This window comes from Semicossyphus pulcher, unplaced genomic scaffold (assembly GCF_022749685.1).
Source record: "Semicossyphus pulcher isolate SPU_LCO1_2020_fin unplaced genomic scaffold, fSemPul1.0.p SCAF_3, whole genome shotgun sequence".
NCBI classification, from domain to species: domain Eukaryota; kingdom Metazoa; phylum Chordata; class Actinopteri; order Labriformes; family Labridae; genus Semicossyphus; species Semicossyphus pulcher.
Genome location: NW_027211704.1, coordinates 23167032 through 23186946, shown reverse-complemented (window position 1 = coordinate 23186946; position 19915 = coordinate 23167032). Strand labels below are relative to the sequence as shown.

The 19915-nt window shown below is 42.8% G+C and overlaps 1 protein-coding gene across 1 annotated transcript in view; it reads left to right on the top strand.

Moving 5' to 3' along the window:
* Window positions 1-19915, top strand: part of adamts9 (ADAM metallopeptidase with thrombospondin type 1 motif, 9) — a 42045-nt gene that overhangs the window by 205 nt on the left and 21925 nt on the right. The window contains exons 2-23 of the mRNA XM_069677685.1: window positions 183-583; window positions 2224-2386; window positions 4321-4658; window positions 5702-5785; window positions 5904-6028; window positions 6184-6224; window positions 6313-6418; window positions 7587-7733; window positions 8114-8255; window positions 9438-9542; window positions 11180-11325; window positions 11709-11890; window positions 12021-12157; window positions 12941-13058; window positions 13230-13325; window positions 14329-14495; window positions 14715-14844; window positions 16182-16308; window positions 16412-16622; window positions 16749-16913; window positions 17649-17810; window positions 19271-19390. Of these exons, the coding sequence (XP_069533786.1) occupies window positions 183-583; window positions 2224-2386; window positions 4321-4658; window positions 5702-5785; window positions 5904-6028; window positions 6184-6224; window positions 6313-6418; window positions 7587-7733; window positions 8114-8255; window positions 9438-9542; window positions 11180-11325; window positions 11709-11890; window positions 12021-12157; window positions 12941-13058; window positions 13230-13325; window positions 14329-14495; window positions 14715-14844; window positions 16182-16308; window positions 16412-16622; window positions 16749-16913; window positions 17649-17810; window positions 19271-19390 (3413 nt within the window). The remainder of the gene's footprint in view (window positions 1-182; window positions 584-2223; window positions 2387-4320; window positions 4659-5701; window positions 5786-5903; window positions 6029-6183; window positions 6225-6312; window positions 6419-7586; window positions 7734-8113; window positions 8256-9437; window positions 9543-11179; window positions 11326-11708; window positions 11891-12020; window positions 12158-12940; window positions 13059-13229; window positions 13326-14328; window positions 14496-14714; window positions 14845-16181; window positions 16309-16411; window positions 16623-16748; window positions 16914-17648; window positions 17811-19270; window positions 19391-19915) is intronic.

The following is a 19915-nucleotide window of genomic DNA, read 5'->3' as shown; positions in this document are numbered from 1 at the left end:
GCAGCGCTTTTCCAAAAGTCTACTATCATTTACTTGCAATGCCGTAAAAACAGCAGCTAATATAAGAAAGAAGGCATTAAAAATCATAATCGATTGACACATCTGGGCTCTTTGAGTTGTATTGATGCTACTGGACTACTTAATCCTAATCGCATTGTTATTCTTCTGCTTGTATTCCCCAGTAAAAGAGGAGATCGGCGTTTATGAGATTGTAACACCGGTTCGAGTGAATGAAGCCGGTGACAAGTTTCCAACCAGTGTGCACTTCAAGAGAAAAAGACGAAGTTTGGACGAGAGCACCGGGAATAATACGGATCACTGGGCCTCGCCAACGATTCACTACAGGATATCTGCTTTCGGACAGAATTATCACCTCAATCTCACGCTGGATTCGGGATTTATCGCACCTCTATACACTGTGACAGTACTTGGAATACCCCGAGGAGATAACATAACGGATTTTGCAACAGATGGGGAGGTAGAGGAGGAGGAGGAGGACACGGAGTTAAGGCACTGCTTCTATAAGGGACAAGTAAATGCACAAGCAGAACATGCCGCGGTCATCAGTTTGTGCTCCGGACTGGTGAGTTTTTACGCACGGATAGACTGCATGTGATGACTTTACGACCGGGTGTTTTACTTTTCCAACACTGGTATTAAGGGGCCATTAATGCTTATACAAGACTCGAAAGCTGCCTTACCACTGCCTTAGGAAAATTAAATTGGAACTTTTGCAGAGTTTGCGCGCAAACTGCTTTTTGTATTGATCATGCAAGTATCAGACTTATACATTCTTGCGCTTTAAAATATATTGCTTAAAAGAAATAGAAGTTGCACATATTCTTATAAATCATAAAACAATGTATACATATGTTGGACACAATTAAGTGAGGCAGATTTATTTATTTATTTATTTTTAAATCTAGACTGAATGATCTGTTCAATCTTTTATCTGTAGTAGGATCCTCTTGAGATGCTGCTGCCAGAGACTAAGTTGCTCCCAATATACTGTATTTCACTGTGCTGACTTGGTATGGTCTCAGGTCGGTTGCCTATAGTCAAGTTCAATGAAAACTCTACTCCAAATCTTACTTCCATGCCTCATTCTCCCGGTTGTTGGTGACGTAGTTACGCACGCTAGTACAGCGGGAGTATGGGTGGTACTGACGTCATCACAATTGGTCCCACTCGTCCCACTCCCAGGCTTGCAGACGCATGAGTTCAGGAGTGGAGCAGTGCACTCTTGAGTTTATACATTAAAAACACAGAGTTACTACGAGTAAGGGGTCAACCTCTTCCCAAATGACTCATCAATTAAAAAATTGTCTTACGGTTCTTATCAAGATACAGATTTAGGGAGTGGAGCTGACTTTATGGAGCTTATTGTTTATTGAAGACCTCCGAGGGCACATTTATTTTGAAATATGCAAAACTGCTGATGGCTACAATTGTATCTTATTTCTCTGAATCCCAAAAGTTACAGGATGTAGGAGATTCCCTTTAGCCTTGCCAGCTCCTGAGGTCAATCAAAGTGCACGTCCTGGCACAGTATGGGAACAGTAGTAGGAAGTTTCTCGTTGTGCCTCCTCGCTGAAGGACAGCCAACCCTGCTGCAAATGTTTGCACATGCAGGAGGTTTAATGTATTACTTATGATAATTTGTGTCATACTCTCTTATCATGAATTATTAAAATGACAAATATGTATCAACCAACAGGACCAAATGTGCTTGAGTTGGCACGTAACTTATCTGGGACATTATAGACCTCCAAGTCAGCCAGTCACATTAAACGTGCCAAATACTTCTTACTAGGCTTTCAGCATGTTTGCCAAGAAAGTACAGTCCCATTTTTTTCTGATAGGCATCAGCGGTCTCCCTATTATTCTTTCCCACACTTTTGAGACCATTCTTACATGCATGCAAATTCACTCATTTCACCTTTCCTTTAAAGCCCTCAGGTCTGGCATTGCTTATTTTCTCTGGTCTATTTACTTAGCCGTAAATGGGCCAAATTCCACTGCTTGCCATTACTATTATTTCCCAGATAAAAAAATTCATTGCATTACAATGGCATATATGCGCATTGACTTGCAAACAATATTTGAAGTATATATTCCTCTGTGTAGATTTGCATGTTCTCCCCATGTTTGCTGTAAAGGAATTAGCTTTCACAGAAATGGATGGATGGAGGCTAATAACTGTGCTTTTTTTCTGCTCTCCAGCTTGGCACTTTCAGGTCTCCAGATGGGGAGTATTTCGTGGAGCCCCTACACAGCTATCAAGGAGAACACTATGAAGAGGAACACACAAAACCTCATATTGTATACAGGAAGAGTGCACCCAAGAAACAGACATCTGGGGAGGACTCGGCATGTGACACTTCAGGTATGGTGTATAGCATGAATGAGATTCGCACAGACACAGCCGCACTAATATACACACAGATTTAGACAACATATGAAGAATCATGCAAAATGCCTCTACACAAATACAGTGCTATTGCTTGAGCAACCAGTGTTGATTCAGACCACTCCTGCCAATCAGTTGAATTAAGCATCTGCTCCAGTCAACCTTCACTCATTGTCCTTTTTGAGCAAACTAGCACTATGTTGCTTTTAAGCATTGATCTTTCAGGAGCTTTATTTGTCCAATACACTTTACATGATGTGCATTCTTTGGAGTACATGTGGATTGTGCTGTCTGTGCGTCTGTATGTACGTGTGTTCCCACAGACGCAAGCAGGTGTTATCATTGCTTTGCCTTAAAGTCTGCAGTATCAGTTGTTGCGGGAACTGACTATGTCATACTAACGTAGCTTATCGGGCTATTACAGTAACTGTGGCATGGTACTGTTGAATCATATCAAGTCTTTGTGGATAAAACAAGCGACATCTTTAAGTGTGTCTAGATATTGAGGTATATTCTGAAAGGTAGAGATTAAAAAAGAAGAACAAAACATTAAGTAGCAGTTTTCTTTCCATGAAAATAAAAGTCAGTCTTCACTGTTTATTGTAAAATAGTAGAAAAGTGGAAAATAGAATTAAGAAGCCTTAAAAGAAAAAATTTAATTGATTAAAGAGCATAATGTTGTTATTTTTCTGAACTATTTATTGTTATAGGGCGGTAAAATGTTGCTACATCATTTGGACATTTCTTCCAGGCAAAATGACCAAATGAAAGTGAATAAAGTGTGAACTATCTTGGCTCACATGTCAAAGCCTGCTACGCGCTCTGCCTACAGCTGCAGCACAGTAGTGAGGAAGCTTTTTACGACTCTCACACAGGAAAAATCATTTTAAAGTTCACCCCTGTATCTTCCCATCTCAGTTTACTGGCTGAACTTCCTGTTGACTCTTGTACTTCCTCTGCCTCTTCGATAAGAAAGTTGGGTAGACCCACAGCCATGAACACGTAGTGTCAATTGTATAATTTAGTCATGCCAACTTAAAGCTGTCAAATAATCTAAAATATAAAGATAAATAAATGTGGGAATGTTTTCTCTTTGTGTGCTGGATGTCTTTCTGCAGGCAGATGTTTGGACTTCACAGTGTATGTAAATGTTTGTGTGTGTATGCTCTTGTACTTTGTGTTATATATGTGCGTGTGTGCTTCTCTTTTGGCTGGTGCTGTAATACAGTATGTGCGTGTGTTTGAGATGTCATCGCCTGAAGGAACATAAATTTGACCCACTTTTGGGCGTAGTATGATCCATGTTGTTACTTTAAAGAAGAGCAAATTAGTCATAGATCATGCAAACTAAAAGTAGATTCGCTTCTATGCTGTAGTCCAACCCAATGTCTTTTAGGTGGCGATGCATTGCTGGTGGTCCAGAAGGGTCTGCATGTGATAAAAACCAAAAAAAATACAGGCATTCAGCAGTTTTGTTACCATGTCATGATTGGAATCAGTCTTAATTCCCCTCTTTGTTGAGAAACATTGCTGCCCAGTTGTTGAACTGCCTTCTTTTGGTTTGTGCAGTTTGTGCTCCATTTTATTATGGCTGGGTGCCAGGTTTACCTAGCCTGAACTCTTTGCCCTCCTCCCCTCCCTCTTTCAGAGGAGGGAGAGAGAAATAAAAGGCATTCCAGGCAGCATTCATTTGTCAACCCACTCATTGAGCAACAATAAACAAAAGAGCAAAAGAGGCAGCAACATATTGTAACAATACCCACTTCCAGACAGCGAACTCACCTCATGCATCTCAACTTTTAAAGACATTTGAATGAGGACTGTTGATTCATACATCTCTGTTCCTCTACATGAATGTATCTGCCTTTGTATATTCACATTGCTCCATCCTTTCTCACTTCTCTCTCCAGGACACAAACACAGACATAAGAGACAAAAGGTTAAAAGAAGACCAGCGGATGGGGTGACCACCGTGTCCAATGCAGCCCCTGTGGTCAGCGCCGGTATATTCAATGACTTGGAGTCACTAAGTGCCGGCCTGGCCAGCAATCCTCTACTCAGATCAGAGAGCGGCAGTGCCAGCACTCGACCATCAAATGATAGCAGCGGTGACTCAGGACCTCACAGGAGATCAAAGCGCTTCCTCTCCTACCCGCGCTTCGTTGAAGTCATGCTGGTGGCCGACAGCAAAATGGTGGAGCATCACGGCAGCAACCTACAGCACTACATTCTCACATTAATGTCTATAGTAAGTGCTGCCTTGTGAAGTAGCTCTAAGGCTGCTTGTAGGGAAAGTGTTGCTGGAGGCGGCTGGGAATTGAAGTGTGTTATGTGCATATATGCGGACAGAAAGGAGCTAAATATGCGTATAATGGCGCATGAAATGTATGTACCTGTTCTGCTGTTCTGCTTGTGCTGCTGGTCCGACAGCCAGCTTTAGAGGAGGGCCGTGGGAGGGAAAAGGGCAGCCTAGGGCAGGGGTAAACACCACTTTCAAACGGCCAGGGGGAAAAGAGGGCAGCTTGAGGTAGACCCTTCCTGACAGCTTTGATGAATGTTAAAAATAAGCTCAGGTATGTCACATAGACCGCATACTCTCGGCCACTTCAAATACCAGCTACTGCAGGCGCCTGGGGCCGACGGTCCTCAGGGGGAGGCTGAGATGACCTATATTCTGTTCTTGGCAAAGGCTGCCTTCTCCACGGGGGCTCCGGCCATTATCAACTTGATCTTCCAATCAACCATATTCCCCAGTACTTGCTTGAAACTGCAGGAGGGCAGCCATGATAGAGGCTACATCTACACTAATATGTCTTTGTTTTAAAACACAGAACTTAAGCAACGCTTAAGCCTAGCGTCCAAACTACACAGACTTTTTCAACCCCCTGAAACACTTTTTATAATGCTGCTAACCTTGTTTTAATTTAAACACTCTTTAAATTGCATTTTACATCTTATGGACAGAAATGGCAACTTTAGAAAGACAAGACGCAGAAACCTACGTTCATTTCCGCACTCCTTTGCTCTTACTCTAGACGCCGCCGTCTTTTTCTTCAACTAAGCAACCAACTGCTGAGTAGATGATCTGTTTCCTGTTTAATGGCACATGCATCACCAGTGGATGTCAGCATTTAATGTGTTTCCAGTCGTGTTAGAAAGTCCAGAGATTATTTTGGAAACCGGGCTCAAACACTTGTTTGGACGTAGATTGTTAACCTGTGTTTAAATGGAACATTATGCATTTGCATGTAATTCAGATGTTTGAGCTCATGTTTTGTTTCCTCTATTCAGGTATCCTCTATCTACAAAGACCCCAGCATTGGCAACCTGATCAACATTGTAATTGTGAAGTTAGTAATAATAAACAATGAGCTGGTAAGCCTGCTAAGCTTGTGTTAATCTCCATACTCTCACACTTTCAACAAATATTCATCCTGTATACACTTATCATTGAAGTTTTGCCTTTGATTACTTCTCTTTGTTTGTCTCCCAGGAGGGTCCAGTCATTTCCTTTAATGCACAGACCACCTTGAAGAACTTCTGCATCTGGCAACAGAGCCAGAACATCCTGGATGACAACCACCATTCCCACCACGACACTGCCATCCTCATCACCAGGTGCATGGAAATTATCCAGTTTTTTGCTGCATGCCGATGGTCTTGAACATGATTTTAAGTCTTTCAAACAACCAAATATCCATTAAGCCAAATGATATTGTAATAAGTATTAACAGTGCAACTGACTATGGCTTAAATCTGTGTCTTCAATGCAGGCAGGACATCTGCAGAGCGAGGGATAAGTGTGACACCTTAGGTACACAGATGTCTTTTTAAATCGGAGGAAAGACGCTTCAAAAGTGTTTAAGAAAACTGAAACAAGCCTCTTTTTTCCTCTTTTGAAGGACTTGCAGAGTTGGGGACTGTGTGTGATCCGTACAGGAGCTGCAGCATAAGCGAGGACAACGGACTCAGCACTGCGTTCACCATCGCCCATGAACTTGGCCATGTGTAAGCACAGCATGTTTTCACTCAATGTTTACCTCGAGTGCTGTCATCACTCCTAGTCGATGGCGGTTTTGGCATCAGCGAGACTTTGGTAAAGCTTCAGAGATCTTACTAGGAATCCAAACATGCCTTACAAGCAGATGGGGATCAAGCAATCTGGCATATTTGCACAACACAACAAGACGTACATCTGAGGCTGTTCTGTGCCTCTGATCACATCTTCTCATTTCTGCCTGCCTTTCATCATGAGAGGAATGAGAAAATTGGATTATTGAGAATTTAAGCAACCCTTCAGCAAACTCCTGAGTTAGCCAGAGCTTGAGGAGAGAGAGAGAGGAGGGGGAGGGGGGCTTTTACAGTGGAGACTGTTACGGACTTTAACAGCCCTCATCACCTCTAGCAAATGCTCCGTCTAACCTCTAAACAAGAGGTGGGATTGTTCAATTCCACGTTTATCCGCATCAAGTGGTGACAACATGCGTGGTGCCTGCTTAGCCCCAGAGCTCCGTGTTATATGGTACCTGTCAGGAGGGGAGCTGAGGAGCTCAGGAGGAGGGCTGTGGGTAGTGTAGTGTTGTACCTGGTCCACCACCAACCAGGATGTTATTATTCACCCTGCAGGGGCTTGAATGCTTCTCTTATACTCACGGTGCTCTGATTTTCACATCTACATTTTTCTGCTATGTCGGTTGCCCAGTGTTCATATAATTTAATATTGTGCTGGTTTCTTTCCAAACTCCCCACAGGCAGGCAATACAAACGCTCTGCTTTATTTTCAACAACAACCCCGCATGGGTTTCCCACAGCCAGTAACACAGTGACAGCGGAAATATAGAATCAGTGTTTAGATTTAAAACATGTGGCAGAGCAAATGAAACACTGAAGCACAAAAAAAACACAATTTCTCTAATGGAGTCTTGTCTATGTCGGCCTTAAAAACACTAACTTAAAAGCTTTAAAGTTGCAGCCAGAAGCAATATAAAGACATTCATCACCATGATACTGGCTTTTGCAACATTTATCTCAGCCAAACAGTGGTTTAGCAGAGCGGAGCATCTGTGCGAAATAAACTACAACCAACAGAATTATAACCAGAGAAAAGAAAGGAAAACACATTTATTCCTGCGTGCTTCTCTTGATAATGTTACATGTTTTATGATCTGCATGCTAGGTTCAACATGCCTCACGACGACAGCAACAAGTGTAAGGAGGACGGAGTAAAGATTCAGCAGCACGTGATGGCTCCCACACTGAACTACAACACAAACCCCTGGATGTGGTCCAAGTGTAGCAGGAAGTACATCACGGAGTTCCTCGAGTATGTCATTCTCTTTTCTGTCAAATTATTTTAAACATGCATGGGGATTTATTCATTTAGATGTTGTGTTTTTAACATTTAAACACACACACAGATTGCAGATTGCCGTGACCTCCTACTGTAGGAAAGGATACATTGGATAGTATATCCAAAATCCCAGAACTATTCAAAGTACTCCCTTCTTCGCCAGCACCACTTACTAAATATAGTTTATAAACAGAAATCTTTCAAGACACGGAGCAAGCTGTGTGTACAGTATGGCTTCTATGTGTGCAGAAAAAATGACCTCTCCGGCTGTACTGAGTGTGTTTTCTGTCTGTTTTGTGTCTCTTGTTTTCCCCCTTTTTTCTTTAAGTCATTTTATTTTTATTTCTTAATAGCACAGGATATGGTGAGTGCTTGCTTGATGAGCCCGTTTCTAGGCCCTACAGTCTCTCGCAGCAGCTGCCCGGACGGATATACAATGTCAATAAACAGTGTGAATTGATATTTGGGCCGGGAACGCAGGTGTGCCCTTATATGGTGAGTGAGAGTTGATGTGTTCATCTAAACTGTCATGTTGCACATGTGGTTCTCTGAGGGACGCGTCTTGTGTTAGGATTAGTGCTGCAGAGCTTCCCAGCTGAATGTAAAGCATTTAAGATCACATTTGACAACATACTGATAAGTTATTTGGGAGATACAAGCACAAAGAAATTGATATAGATATTTAAAACATTACCCATGAGGTCTGTTAATAGCTCAGGCTCAAACCATCACATAAAACCGTCCGTCTTTGCCAGGGGTCTCCAACAGGTAGCTTGCAAGCCTGGATTTTAGTAGCTCGCCAAGAGGTTCACAGACTGTACAAAAAATCCGACAACAGTAAATGCACCTTGAAAGCCTCTTCCCACTCAAATTAAATCAAATACACAGATGTCCCACCCCCTCCAATACAAAATAATAGGATAGGCCTATCAGCTGTAAATAAAAAACGGTGATGCTCCTGGCATGTTTGAACCAAACCAATCACAGCAATGTTGCAGCAATCTCCATCGACAGGTCGGGTCACGCTATACGCCAGTTGAGCTAAAGTGAGGAGTTCGGTGTTATTAGCCTGTTTAGCTACATTTATTATGTATAATGAAGGTGGCCACGCCAAGAAAAATCAGAAAACATACTATTTCCACGGGGAGTGGGAAAGCAAGTTTTTATTCACGAATGTGAAGGACAAGTGTGTATACCTCATATGTGGTACCCACGATTCAAAGAATCAACATGGGCCGCCACCAGCAATTACAGCGATGTAATGCAAGTAGCTCTTTGCCACTTTCTTTTTTTCAAAGTAGCTCTCAGATTAAAGAAGGTTGGAGACCCCTGATTTAGGCGTATTTGCCTTGTTGACTTTTAAAAGAATATTGCAAAAATGTTAATGCAGCATTATGTTTAACACGCCTTAGCACTGTGGGTTAGCTTTCTTGGCTAACCCACAGTTTTTCCACCCATACCAAAAGGTCATAGCGTACTGGCTGAGAAACACTTAGCAAAGAAAATAGGTAATAAAGCACCGTTACTGTCAAAGTATCCATTTATTAATATAGTCTACAGTGAAGTTGTTTAACATAACAGTCCTGTGCCCTGTCTTATTCTGATTGTCTCGCTGTTTTGATGCAAACTCAGGTTTGATGCTGTATGTGTGTCTGTGTGTGTTTGTGTATTTCTCAGACCCAGTGTCGGAGGCTGTGGTGCACCAGTCCAGAGGGCGCCCAGAGAGGGTGCAGGACTCAGCACATGCCCTGGGCAGACGGCACCGACTGCTCCCCTGGAAAGGTAAGTGTCATGACCAATGTTGCGACCAAATCATCTCAAGCCATTTTTTCTTGGGCAAGTGAAGTCAAGTTGAGTCCTTAGTTAAGGCAAGTCAAGCCCCACCAAAGATACAGCACTCCTACCTGTAGTATCTGGTCTTTATAAAGAGAAAACACAAGGTATTAGTAGCCCACCTAATAATGATATTATTGGCCAATTTATATAACCTGTTCAAAAAGTATGATGATGAATTGTATCTGTATTATCTTGGCACAGATGCAGCCATGATGATGGTCTGGTCTGAGACAATATTAAGTAGTAACAAGTACTGATGAGGCTTCTCTTTGGGGTAAAAACATCAGGTTGTAGGGGGTTTGATGTTGCGTGTTGCCATAGCGAGGAGTTTGACTGACAGCCAGTCATCCAATCATGACAGTCACATATTGGGGAGCTTTTTAAGTCGCCCAATCATGATTCCCAGTTTGCGCTGCATACATACTTGATAGTTAGACAGAAACTTGACAACATTGAATTTTATCATTTCATATTTAACAGTCAACATTCAAACTTATGAACACACGCAAGTCATCCGAGTCATCATGCCTCAAGTCAAGTCGCAAGTCATCAAAACAGTGACTCGAATCGACTCAAGTCCAAGTCTCAAGTCCACATCTCTGGCCATGAGTTTAAATGAAGACAGGTGCCTAAAGTCAATGCACTGTTTGTTGCACTAGGAGGAGCGAAAGAGAAGAAGAAATATGCATGGTTTTTATTTAATTTAATGAGCCAGGAGCAGGAAATTGGGAGTTGAGCTGCGATTAATTGATGCAAAACTTTGGGGAAAACATGTGAAGTGTTTAAACACCCCATTTGATTGCCACATTTTTATCCATCACATTAGAGCTTAATTCTCATATGGTTCTGTGTTAATATCTGACAATCCTCAGCACATTTCCTCTTCTGGTCCTAAAATGTTCCAGTGACTCATGAGGATAAGATTTTTCACAGACATTTTAATCCAGAAACACTTGCTAAAAATCAACTCGCCAGTGACACATATGTTAGCTCTAACCATTGAACATGGCTGCCATGCACGTACGTTGCATGAAGTTAGTTCTTCACGACTGTGTTAGTGTAGCTTTTAATTATGACTTTCTTACTAACCTCTTACTTCCTGCCACTAAGACCGAGAGAAGATCAAAGACACACAGATACACACACATGTTGATACATTGAGTGTTAACATGGACCTCTTATCCCATGCCATGTCACAGCTCACCACACTAAACACTTATGCTGCAGTCTGTTTGTTGAGGAGTGTAAGATTATCCTCCTGTTATGAGCGGAGATATATTTATTGACTATGTGCGTGACGTTTACTTGTCTTCTCTCCAGGCAGACCCGGCCGTGAGAGTCTTTTTCACTTCTTCTTTTTTTCATTTGCTTCACTGTATAATTTCTCCCAGATTAGCATCAAAGCACGGGAGAGCAGATAGATGTGTTGCCAGCTCCACGGATAAGATTTCATGTGCTCGATCTGTTTCTCTCCTTTTTTGACTTTTTCTCTTTCTCACGCTTATTTGAATCTCACTTGCTCACCTTATCTTGGTCTCTTCACTCAACTGTCTCCTATCTTTACTGTTTCCCTCTCATTGCAGCACTGCAAACATGGCCTGTGCATAGCCAAAGAGCACGACGCCACACCTGTGGAGGGCGCTTGGGGAGTTTGGAGTCCTTTCGGTACCTGCTCGCGGACATGCGGCGGGGGAATCAAGATGGCCGTACGCGAATGCAACCGACCCGTGTGAGCAGTTCCTCCCTTTCATGTCTACTGGACCTTGTCTCCATCTTAGCTACCAAAGTCAATGTTGCATAGATCAAGCCTCCTTAAGGGAATTCTTTCCATAGCTAGTGTTCAGAGAGACAGGCTGTCTGATCGCAGATCTTATAGAGTTGTTTCCTGGTAAACAAAGAGGTCATTGAGTCCGTTCACAGGCTGCCTTCCATCCTGGTTTAATGGACAGATAGAAAACAAAGGGGCATGATGAGTTTGAAACTGGAAACAGTGCCACTGAGATAATGTGGGTGTGGGGCAGTAGGGTGAAAGGTGACCAGCATCTGCCTGTAGTATTATGACATACTAAATTAAACCCACTGGCTAATTCATCTCCCCAATCCTGCTTCCAGGCCCAGGAATGGAGGAATGTATTGTGTCGGTCGCAGGATGAAGTTTCGTTCCTGTAACTCTGAGCCTTGCTCCAGGCAGAAGAAAGACTTCAGGGAGGAGCAATGTGCAGCTTTCGATGGCAGGCACTTTAACATCAACGGTCTACCTCCTAACGTTCGCTGGGTACCCAAGTACAGCGGAAGTAAGAGTCATTTCTTCAGTGAAGGCTTCCTTCCTTTGGTTGACCCTGTATCACTTGTGCACAATAAGCATGATTTAAGTTTGACAGTCTTGTGTATTGATGGTTTAAAGTGTTGTTTTCTCTCTGTCAGTCCTGATGAAAGACAGGTGTAAGCTGTTCTGCAGGGTGGCAGGCAGCACGGCCTACTATCAGCTCAGGGACAGGGTCATTGATGGCACGCCATGCGGACCCGACACCAACGACATCTGTGTCCAGGGCCTGTGCAGGGTGAGCTTCCTTACTCGTACAACCTCAGGAGACATGGCTCAAATGCACATGTACAGCTTATTGTGTCATCATAACTGTAGATTCTAATGATGACCATTCGTGCACATGTGTGGAGTGGTTTTAATCATTTCAAAAGGATTTCAGCAAATATTTTCAGAAAGCATTTCCATCCATTTCCAGTCTGTGTTTATTGCTTCAAACCTCTGACAGTGAGTTTTAGTTTGACAGCTTGATTACTAACACATCATGTACATCAAAATGCTTCTTGAAAGAAGCCGTGGGTTGCTCAGTGTACACTCTGAACCACACACAGTTTGGGTTACACTGTGGTTATGTAAGGTTCCTTCCTGGTCTGTGCAAGTGGATTTTCATCCATGCCATGGCCCGTGACACTAGATTAAGATTTTCATCCTTTTATAGAAAATCAAAGATATCTACAACTACAGCATTAAAAGCAGAGCAAATCATGTCAGAGTGTGTTTTTTTTAGAGGAAATTAATTTCACATGAATGTCAGGGACATGTCTGAACTCAATCATTTCTTGTGTAACCATTTCAAGGGTCACTGAGTTTGATTCTGTGTTTCATGATCCGTTTTTCATCAGGAAAGTGATGGCCAAGTTAAAGTCTATTAATCTGATATACACTGACAGTGTTGCTGTCTGGGGAAATATTTTCATTTTATTTAAAAAAAATCTAAAAAAAATGTATCTTACTGCTCTTTAATGACTCCTTCCTAATCTTATATTTAATATATCCCCTCATCTCCTTCTTTACTGAGCAGCAAGCAGGCTGTGACCATGTACTGAACTCTAAAGCCAGAAGAGACAAGTGTGGCGTGTGCGGAGGTGACAACTCTTCCTGCAAAACTGTTGCAGGCACCTTCAACATCGTCCGCTATGGTGAGTTACAGGTTCTTTTATTATTACGTCATTTTAAATGTAGCAAGTAAACAGAGCTCTTGTTATATTACTTCAACACATTTTTATGAATAGCTTTGACAGTAGGGCTCACTTGTAAGTGGCAAATATGTTATGTTAATGATCTTAACCTACCACTCTTGCCTTTTGCAGGCTATAATGAAGTCGTGCGAATACCCAGTGGTGCTACAAATATAGATGTGCGTCAACACAGCTACTCAGGGAAACCGGAGGATGACAACTACCTCGGTAAAACGCCTAACATTTTGTTTGTGAGAAACTACTGCTGCAATATTCTTATTTCCAGCTATTTCTTTAGCTATGTGCATGTTGTGTCTCCGCCTGCTTGTCTATGTGAATGAGAGTATGCAGCTTTAAGTATAAGTTATGTACTGAAGTTGGCATACAGCTAAATGCTAACATGTTAATGAGCCATAAGCTCTGTGTGTGCCATTCCTGCAGGGTCGGTCGGTTTGTGCAGGTTCTGTGAATGTGTGGCCTTTCTTTACCATATGCATATCTGTCAGTCAGGATATCACTGCTGTACGCTAATAGCTGCTTTGTCAGCTATTAGTCTGCATGTCTTGTTGGTATGAGCGTGCTTATACTTGAGCTTCAAAATCCCTTTGGCTACCATTCCATCAAGGTCAAAATGTGTGTGTGTGCAGGCTGAGTGTGTGTATCTGCACATTGCTGTTGTTATTGTTGAGGTTCTGGATTTCTGTGTGTTTGTTTGCTTGATTATAAGCAACTATGCCAATTAACTTGTGAACATCATCTGTGTGTGTGTTTGTATGTTTCTGTGTAAGGGCACAGTTATTAGGGGCCCAAAGTGGAAACGATTTGCCGGAATGAGGGCCGCTCTCCACGGTCATATTAGTGTAATGTGTGAAATGGCGAGGAAAGTAAAGGCAGGAAATTAGCTCCATAATCGCATTAGGGTGAATGAGTGCAGCAGACTGGCTGTTGAACAGAACAGGACGCCCCTGGATGGGACTTCTCCTGGAACAGAGGATTATTTTACCCCATAAGATTTTACTGTTTCCTGCTGCACGTGCCTTACTGTAAATTCTTATGTTAATTACTGTGTTGGTAAGCGGCTCCCTCTCAGGGAAGCGAGTACAGTAACTCTCACAAACCTTGATGCATTTTTCCCTATTTGAGTGTGATTTTACTGAGTAAAGCTCTTCTGGCTTCCTGTTTAAATTGGATCAAGCAGAGTAAGTGACTGCTCTCCTCTGTGTCCCTGCAGCCATATCAAATAGTCGTGGAGAGTTCCTGCTTAATGGAGAGTTTGTGGTCAGCATGTTCAAAAGGGAAATCAAAGTGGGAAATGCCGTCATAGAGTACAGTGGCTCTGACCATGTCATTGAGAGGATCAACTGCACTGAGCGCATTGAGGAGGAGATCATTGTCCAGGTAAGCTGTCCTTATAATATGATTTTATGTGCCATGCAGCAGCTGCAGAACTGGGGCCTGTGCAACCTTAAAAATGGTTTGATAGATGCTTTGAATCCAGGAACTTCTTAAGTCCTGACCTCCAAATGTTATTACTTTTGAAGATGTGGATCCATGATATAAAAAAATACATATCTCACTTTATCATAATGCATATCACATTGCCTGCATTTTCCACAGGTGCTGTCTGTGGGGAACCTTTACAACCCAGATGTCAGGTACTCTTTTAACATCCCCATAGAGGACAAACCTCAGCAGTTCTTCTGGGACGCCTATGGGCCCTGGCAGGAGTGCAGCCGCCTGTGCCAAGGTGAGGGGGAGGCACAAGGGGGTTGGCATAGTGAGGTGATAGGAGTCGTCAATGATGAATAGTTTTTGGCAAGAGCAGAGATGAGCGAGGAGATGTGGGAACCACGGAGCCGACCAGGCTTAGAAGAGAGGCTAAACTTGACAGGTTCATGCGAGACATATAGGTTTGGAACGAGTGATTAAGGTTTGACCTCAGTGCGCTGTGGCAGATTACCTTCTTTGGCATGAGTGTGGGTATGTCGGAGTGCGTGGGTGTGCAGAGGGAGGTTGCAGGTAAACTCGAAAACCTGTTCCGTGTTATGACTCAAACACTTTATCTGAGAATGTCTTTCTCCACTTTTTGCCACCGTCCTGCCTGAATATCCAAAAATGAATTCCAAAGGGAAACCAATGACTTCACACAGCAGGGTAAACTGCTAACATGTAATGTGCTCCATTTCCCGATGTATTTGGCAGTCTCGAGCACACTAAGCGAGGAACAGAGCTGCAAAAGTTAGCAACATAAGTCACATAGTCGACAGAGATTCAGTGCATGGTTATCAACAAGAGTCAAGGTGAAGCAGACATATCGCTACTGGTACTTTTGTGATCCAGTGGTGATATATACAGTATATTGTACTTTTACTACTACGTTTGAGGATAAAGTGATGAAGCCATAGATTGAAACTCTACCTGTGAGTGTTTGCATACTCATTTGTGCCTTACTTATCAAAGAACATCACACTAAAGGGAGCAAAATACGTGTTTATAATTAAAAACCCTACACTCAAAGTGATAATCTCGAAGATCTCAGTTTCGTTCTCTTTGGCAGCACCTTTGGCGATAAACGGTAATTGCGGGAGCACACTTCCCAGATATCCAGACAGTGTTGTCTGTGTGATGTCCACAGTTGGCTCAGGTTGTAACTCTTGATTTTCCTCGCTGACGGTCGCTTTCCTTTTTAGACTGTTTGCCTTCATCTGAGCGTCAAATTTGTTTCATTTTCTTTGGATTTTCACTTATTTTTGAAGTTGTATCTGTAGTCATCAATCTTTTCTTTGTTCAGCCATAGTAGATTACTTTTTACTCGCAACACTTGCAGAGACTGGAAAAACAGCCACTTAGCTCTGCCTACCTTCTCTGGCAGACCAACCACTGCTGGGTGATGGGAAACGGCATCGGCTCGATCACCATTGTGTTACCTCATTCGGTGATAGATGGTGACTTAACAGAAATGTACTACATGAGAATCTTCGAGATTATTACTTTAAAGTTTAAAACAACAAAGTTGGTATGGGTTTATGGTGCCTCAGATTTTTTTTTACATCCTCCTGTTTTTACATCGTTGTGTCTTTGTAGGAGAGCGCAAGAGGAAGATTCTCTGTAGCAGAGAGTCTGACCGGGTGGTGGTGTCAGACCAGAGGTGTCACGGTACAGCTAGACCTGCTGTCATCACCGAGTCCTGCAACACTGAATGTGAAATCAGGTTAGTATTTCCTCATCAACCAACCTTTAGTCACTGCATGACCCAATCAGCAAGTCTTTATTCACTTGGCCCTAATAATAACCTGAGTTTGCCCTGGATGCAGGTGGCATGTGGCTCGTAAGAGTGAGTGTACGGCCCAGTGTGGCCTGGGATATCGTACCCTGGAAATCTACTGCGCCAAAATCAGCCGTGCGGATGGCAAGACCCAAAAGGTTGACGACCGTTTTTGTAGCGGTCAGCGCAAGCCTGATGATAAGGAAGGCTGCCATGGAGACTGTAACCCGGGTGGCTGGGAGTACTCATCGTGGTCAGAGGTAAAATTGTTGTGGGAAACATGGGGGTTTGTGTATTATCATGATCCAGATGTTTGTCAAAGTTTAGCCCGGGTTGTGTATATGTGTTTACACACGCTGATGTTCAAACGTTTGATTCTGCTGCAGTGCTCCAAGAGCTGTGGTGGGGGAACCCGCCGTAGAGGGGCAGTGTGTCGAAAGGCAGCCGAGGCTGGCGGCGATGAGAGCAAATGCAGTCAAAGGGACAAGCTGACCGTCCAACCCTGCAATGAATTCCTCTGTCCACAATGGAAGACTGGCGACTGGTCTGAGGTCAGTTCAGCTCTTATTGTTTTCTTGTATTCTGAGAGGAAGACCAGTCTGACGCTTACTGGTGGCAGAAAGTGGTCCATATGAAAGAACAGAATAGATTAAGGAGATGAATTGATGTTTCCTCTCTAATTTTAATCGTATACATAGAAAAGAAACATCTGAAGGACATGGGAATGATGTAATTAGTGAGTTCCTGTTTAAACATACAGTTACATTATCTGTGAGGAAGACTTCCTGGTGCTCATGTAGCTTATTTTAGTGTAAAGAGAAACAGACTCCAGGTTAAAAACTGTATGTTTAAGCCAGCAGTGATGTGGGTCAAATGTAAAATCCCAGTGTTTCCTGTGCACGTCTCAGCTTTAGGAGAGATACTCCCCTGCTTCCACTATAGTGAGTGTTGGGAAATCAGTGATTGCTGTGTAAGATCCGTACTTAACTGCTGTACAGTTTACACATTGTGGAGCGAGGTGCTTGCACAGCTTTGGCCTGCATTCCAGGAATTTTTCAGATCTCCCATGTGGTGCTGCTAAATACAAACACCTACACTGCACTGTTTCAGTATGCACTGTTTTTACACACAAATAAACATGATAGCACTTAGTTTGTTAATCTGCATAGCCTGCTTTACACATCAGCAAACAATTTTCCTCTGTAATAAAGTGTAATTTTAGCCGGCTTGTTACAACCAGTGCTCATGTAATGTACTGTGTACATCTCTTATATCTCTTGTTTCAGTGCCTCGTGACGTGTGGGAAAGGCTACAAGCACCGTCAGACGTGGTGTCAGTTTGGTGAGGACCGTTTAGATGACCGCTTTTGTGGCTCAACTAAACCTGAGTCGGTGCAGACTTGCCAGCAGCAGGAGTGTGCTTCTTGGCAGGTCGGACCCTGGGGACAGGTGGGTGTTGACAATAGTGTCTAGCAGGATACTTTCAGAATGTATTCCGAAAAACAGTTACTAATTACCTGTTAAAAAATGTAATCAGTAACCTCATCCAATTTTTAAAGTAAACGTAGCTGATTACTTTCAACTAGTTTTTGATTACTTCAATACTAAATCTGCAAATAAAGACGAGAGAAAATAAATTTAAATACTTTTGTTATGCGCGAATGCCCGTTTAAATTAATAGCACTTCAAGTAAAACTGCCATAAACTTATTACAGTGTGCGGCTTGTGTTTTTACCTACACCATCCCAGCCACGGCCATCACCAGAGTCACACACGATTTCTCAGTAGTAGTAGAAGACGACAGGTTAGCGAACATTTTGAACTGGAATTCTGTGCAGCTGGCATTAGTGGCGTTTTTCATGAATGTATCTTTAATCTAATTACCTCTTTTCTTTCTGTAACTGTAACAGAATACAGTTGCCTTTTTTTGTATCCTAATTATGTAACGCCGTTACTTGTTACTCCCCAAGCCTGGTGTCTTGTGTAAGATACTACGCTTTGTTCTGGGTTGTTAAAAATTGACACAATTGACAGATAATTTTGTGGGGAAACTGGGCTAAGTACATCAAAGGTAATTCTTACTTAATGGATGATGTTAAATAATAGTCGTAAATGCCATTAGGTATCCTTTTAAAATATCTTTGCCTGGGGACTGCATGAGTAAAATAGTATTGTACTGATGAATTGTCCCCAGATGTAAACCAAAGGGGAGGACAGAGATAAGCTAAGCTCATCATTTAGCCCTTTCCCCATTTCTCACGCCTGTTGAGGCACAGAGCACATCCTGCCAAAACAAATAGACAAAAGCTACGGATGGTCCGTGTAGGCTTGTTGTTCTACAAAGCATTACCCAGCGCTGTACATGCGGTATATAGTGTCTGTTTATGTCTATCCGTCCGCGTCTGGCTCCGTCTCATTTGTGTTCGTGCGCAGAGAACGGGTCACCCAAAAATGTGAGATATTTTTGTGCCCCCTCATCAGAGGATGTGCACACGTTAAGGTATATTTGAAGCTGTTTAATGAAGCGTGGTCAAATGGTAGTTGAAGTTGCCGCCACACAAGTTTGACCCTGTTTCATTGGAGGCAGTGAAGCAGAAGAGAGTGTGGGGTAGGACCCTCTGACTTGGCCACAGTGCAAAATAGACAAGTGCAATGTATATGAGCGAAGGCTCCTCATGTGTTTCATGTTCGAGACTTTAACACCGACGAGCATCCTAAGATCCTAGCTGATGGAGTAGTACGCTTTTTATTTGCTACGCATGGTTAGGATTATTCTTCTTTTATAAATGGGTGTTGCTTTGTTGGCTCTGTTTTTTTCTTTCAATCCTTGCCTTTTTCTCCTTTTTCTGTTTGGCTTACTGTTGCTGATGTTCCCCCACCTCTCCTTTTTTTCCCCTCTGTGAACCCAGTGCACTACCTCGTGTGGGCCAGGCTACCAGATGCGAGCTGTGAAGTGTGTAGTTGGCTCTTATGGTGCTGTCATGGACGACACTGAATGTAACGCTGCCACCCGACCCACTGACACCCAGGTAAGAAGGGTGTTAGCCTCTTCCTTTCATGCATCTTCTCTCGCTCCCTCTAACATCTTTTTTTTTTTCTCTCGCTGCTGACAATTTCTTTATGTCTCCCTCGTTTTAAGAGCAACAGTTGTTCCGATGTTTAGCCTCAAACTGATTTATACCGTGAGGAGAGAGGAAAGCATCCATGTTCATTGAGACGGACACTCAAAACGCACAAAGGCAAATACACGCATTTCATTTCCACCTGGTCTCAATAAAACTATGTTGTCTGGTCCAGTGGGAAAGACTGAGGGGGAGGTGATAGCGGCCTCTCTGTCCACACACAGACACAAAACTCTCAGGCAGAATCCCCAAAAGACATCCCAAACGTTGCAGAACGACGTTACTGTTCTTCAGTAAACTCTCTTATCTTCTTTTATTAAGTATTTACTCCTCTTTCCAATCCTTCACAAATGTTTTATTAACCTGGTGGGAACGTGATGCTACAGTTTGAAATATGTACCTATCTCCTATGTACCCAGTGGACTGAGAGTG